Source organism: Meleagris gallopavo, chromosome 5 (assembly GCF_000146605.3).
Source record: "Meleagris gallopavo isolate NT-WF06-2002-E0010 breed Aviagen turkey brand Nicholas breeding stock chromosome 5, Turkey_5.1, whole genome shotgun sequence".
In the NCBI taxonomy this organism is placed as follows: domain Eukaryota; kingdom Metazoa; phylum Chordata; class Aves; order Galliformes; family Phasianidae; genus Meleagris; species Meleagris gallopavo.
The window spans coordinates 12,302,093-12,306,126 of record NC_015015.2 but is presented as its reverse complement, the minus strand read 5'-3'; the positions used below and the strand labels follow the sequence as shown (position 1 = coordinate 12,306,126).

Genomic DNA, 4,034 nt, shown 5'->3' with positions numbered 1-4,034 from the left:
TGAGGAGATGCTTTTGAAAATCTACCTGGATGCTCACCTGTCTGCATGTGCACTTGGTATCTTTGTAAAGCTGATCTTTTCCACCACCTTATCTGCTGTTCTGTTTTGACCTCCAGGTACCTGCCTTGGCCTCTGTTACCTAAAACATGGAGCCCTTCTGTTATGGAGAGGCACATTACGCTTTACTTTATTAAGATGGGTGTCTAAGGCAAGGTGTGATGTGAAACAAGCCACCTTCTCGTAAGATTTCAAAGCCCACGCAGCAGTTTTATTACGTTTGATCTTTTTAGACAGAACTACATTATTTAAGAAATTAGTATTTAGAAAACATGAATATAATTAAACCCAGCCAGTACAAACTGCTAGTAACTGGGATCATCATAGCTTTGCTAAAGTTTGTGAACAGACAGAATGTGCAGTTAGCTGATTTTGCCTGCAGCACACAAGTGCTCTTCCCTTCTCCCCTGGCCACCTACATCAAGATCTACAATGAGATCAGATATTTAGTATGAGATGGATGCTGATGAGGCAAGATAGTCATAGGTTCTTGTATTTGTAAACAGTGTTCATCACAGGCCTCCAGGAATGGCTAGGTTTGAGTAAATGCTGAGCCTTCCACAGACAGTTCCTGAATGTTCATTGCATTCATGTGCCACATATAGTCCAGAGAAATCTTGTTTTCTGCAGGGTTTCACTTAACATTCATGTACCACAATCCTAGTACTAGCACTTGCCCAAGTGTAATAGTGTAAGGATTATGTAAGTCAGTGCTTATATTAAGATGTCACTTAGACGTACCGTTTGGTGTCCAATATATATGTTTATAGTAATCATCATTAGTACAGGTCTAAGATGAATTAGGATGACAAATTTTGTGATGTAAACTTTTGACAGAATGGCGGTGTGAATCTAAATTTTTGCAAGGCTAGGATACAGTTAGCAAATAAAAGCAGTGTACACAATTATAAGAGAGGCAGCACCATTTGTTGCCTGACTATACTCGGGATTGCTTTAATATACCATTCACTTGTTAATGATGCTATCAATTATTTTACTGTAAATTAGCTATTGTGAGCTTGAGATCTTTTTGCAGTGTCTGTCATTAGGTTACAGGAGTATATATCAGACTCCCATCTCTTTTTACATCCATAACCATAACGTATGGCTTTTATTAGAAAATGTTAAGTGTCTTTTAATGTCTTCTTAATGGACAGTGTGTGCATGTGTTGATGATGAAAGCCATCTTCCTTCATACAAAATATTAATGCGTAGAGCCTGTGTCTCCATAGATACAAGTTAAGGAATGATATTTAACCTATGAAATATTCAGTATATACATTAAGTTCAGAATTTGTATTTTCTATAGTTAATCCTTTAGGGAAGGAACGAGTTAAAGGTAAATCAGGGCTTGAATTCTACTGGGTATGCATATATAACTGTGAATAAATGATATGGCAACCACTGAAAAAGAAATCTGCCTATAAAATGACTGTTTCTAAATGGAAATACCCCATCCCCACAGTGAATTAGGAAATGGTATTTATATCCTCCTAGGATTCCAGCCTGTAGATCACAAAGAAAGACTCATTATCAGTTATATATTTTGCCCTCCAAACTAAAATACTGGAATGCTTCCAAGAAAAAGGGTGTTTTAGTCTCCGTAGCCTTTTCATTGGAGCAGCTTTACCCATTTAGCCTTTGGATCATACCACAACATCTTGGACAAGAATGCTGCTTTGACCCGAGATCTATTTACTAACAGATTCCTGGTCACCAGAGATCTGCTCTTCAAATTAATGCCTGCTAATGTTGGGCTTGATTAAAGGAAGTTAATGAAGCCATTTGAAGGATGCCCTCCAGCCTTCCCTCTCTGTTTCCATGTTCCCTTGGCAGAAATCGGGGATTTGAAAGCTGCAATTCAACAACATCATCCTTTCATGTTGTGGTAAATATTTCATTATTCCTTTACCCTCCATGCTGTTTAAAAGAATTCATTTAAAATATTCACTTCTTTGTTCAAGGAGGAAACCTCCAAAGGGTATGCAAACAAGAACGTTTAGAAATGCACCAAGATGTAAGTGCAGGCTCTGCTCCAGCTTTCCCCATTCATTCAGGCTGCAGACCTGGCGGCTCCCTGACGGAGATCTCTGCTCAGCCCAGCAGCCTCCAGCAGCAGTTGTGCCCCCCCATTCATGCCCAGCCAGCTTTCCTGTCTCTGTGCCCTGTGTTTCCACTTCTTTCCTCCATCCATCCTGTTTGCTCCTTAATCTGCTGACTCCTTTGATCTTCCTCAGGAACAATGTTTATCCACCCTCACTGAAGCACGAACCATCACCATGGAGGGCCAGCAGCAATTTTATACCTCCATAAAGGTACGTTTAGGAGAGAAGTGACACCTGTCCTTTCTGAAGGCACTGTCCTCCACCTATCCCTCCTGCTTACCAGGACAGATGCCTTGGGGGTTAATCCTGCTCTCGTTCTCTGAACTTAATCTTTTCTTTACCTTTGACTACACATGCAGAATCAGGCCCTAGTCAATGTCACCATCCCCATATGTAAAAGCACCAAGGCACTCCTTAGAGGAGTTGGATGCCTATTCAGGGCCATCTTTATTGCCATCTATGTGGTGAATCACACCAGTGTGCATTCCCTTTCCAAAACTGCCAGCACCAGGAGGGAGAGGTTGGCCTTTGGTAGCCAGGTGAGAAGCCTCTCAGACAGTGTCCCTTCACCATGAATGAACCCTCTCCTCTGATTAATACTTTGCATTTCCCTCAAGGGAAACGACAGAGTGGGGAGATAAGTGAGCAACTGAATTATCCATTCTCGGAGAAGCAGGATCATAAATATTTAACATGATACGTATGAGAAAAGAGAAGGGAACAGACAGCCTCTCCAGTCCAAGCTAAGCAGCTCTCCAAGCTCCCTGTTTCTATGATCTCTCTTCCATCTCGTATAGAGAGAGCAGTTAGCTCTTAAGAGGACTGGAGTAGATGCCTGTCTGCTGGGGCATAGCTGACAGTGGAAACCTGTGTATGGAGGGAAATACCTGGTGTAACGGAGATCTCCTTTCTCCCACAGGAGTGTCTGGCCTATGAATGGGACCTGCCCCAGGCTGTGTGTTACTAGGAGCCCGTTGGAGAACAAGGGTCTCAGAAGCTCACACGTGAGTACATGAGCTCATGCCACGGTGTCCACTTGGGCCCCACACATGGGACTTTCCTGAGACCGTGGCCTGCATCCCCAGGCCCTGTGCACAGTTGTTGGGATACCTGCTCTACTCTGCCTGTGGCACTAAGCTCGGTGCCACTGGGCAGAAGTGGGAGCGAGGGGGGAAGCGTTTTGTGAGGGTGCTGGTTGCATAGCTTACCCTTGCATATCTGGAGGAGTAGGGGTCCTCAAAGAGTGCCCAGATGCGGGGCTGCCACCGTCTCCAGAAGCCCCCAGACCTGCCATCCGGGGAGTCACTGAGCGCGAGGCGTTTTGTCATCTCCAGCTCCTCTTCGCCATCGCCAGAGTCTCCGGTGCCATCTATGTCTCCGTCCTCGGCGCTGCTATCCAGGGGCGCCCCACCAAAGCTGTCCAGAGCCTCTTCGGCGTCGCGGTGCTGCCGGTAGGTCATCCAGCAGCAGGGCTCCACGTCGGTCTCATCGATGCCCCAGAAGGCCAGCTCCTCCTCGTACAGGGGCCCGCACACGTCGGCGGGGCAGTGCAGCTTGCCAGTACGGTAGTAATTCAGGATGTGGGCAAAGACGCCCGGGTGCCGGTCAAAGAAAAACTCATCCGTGCGGGGGTCATAGTCGAAGTGGCTGTGGGCATCGGGCTCGGCGATCCAGGCCAGCCGCGTGCCGGGCAGGGTGCGCAGGGTGCTGCGGTAAGTCTGGTGCCTAGTCCCTCCCACGTTGATCACGATGCGGTCGCTCTCGTCGCCCTGGCCCATCTCGTCTCTTATCAGGCATGTCGCAGCCTCATCCAAGCGAGCACGGAGGGCGGCGAGCCCGCGAGGGGACGGCTGCTCGGCGGCAGGCGCTGCG

The 4,034-nt window shown here is 46.7% G+C and overlaps 1 protein-coding gene across 1 annotated transcript; it reads right to left on the bottom strand.

Annotated features, from left to right (window-relative positions):
- Positions 1–3,178: 3,178 nt before the first annotated feature.
- Positions 3,179–4,028, bottom strand: LOC104911022 (potassium voltage-gated channel subfamily C member 1-like). The gene has a single exon (XM_019615406.1). It carries the CDS (start codon positions 3,938–3,940, stop codon positions 3,278–3,280), a length of 663 nt encoding a protein of 220 aa, XP_019470951.1. The 5' UTR covers positions 3,941–4,028; the 3' UTR covers positions 3,179–3,277.
- Between the last annotated feature and the right edge of the window lie 6 nt (positions 4,029–4,034).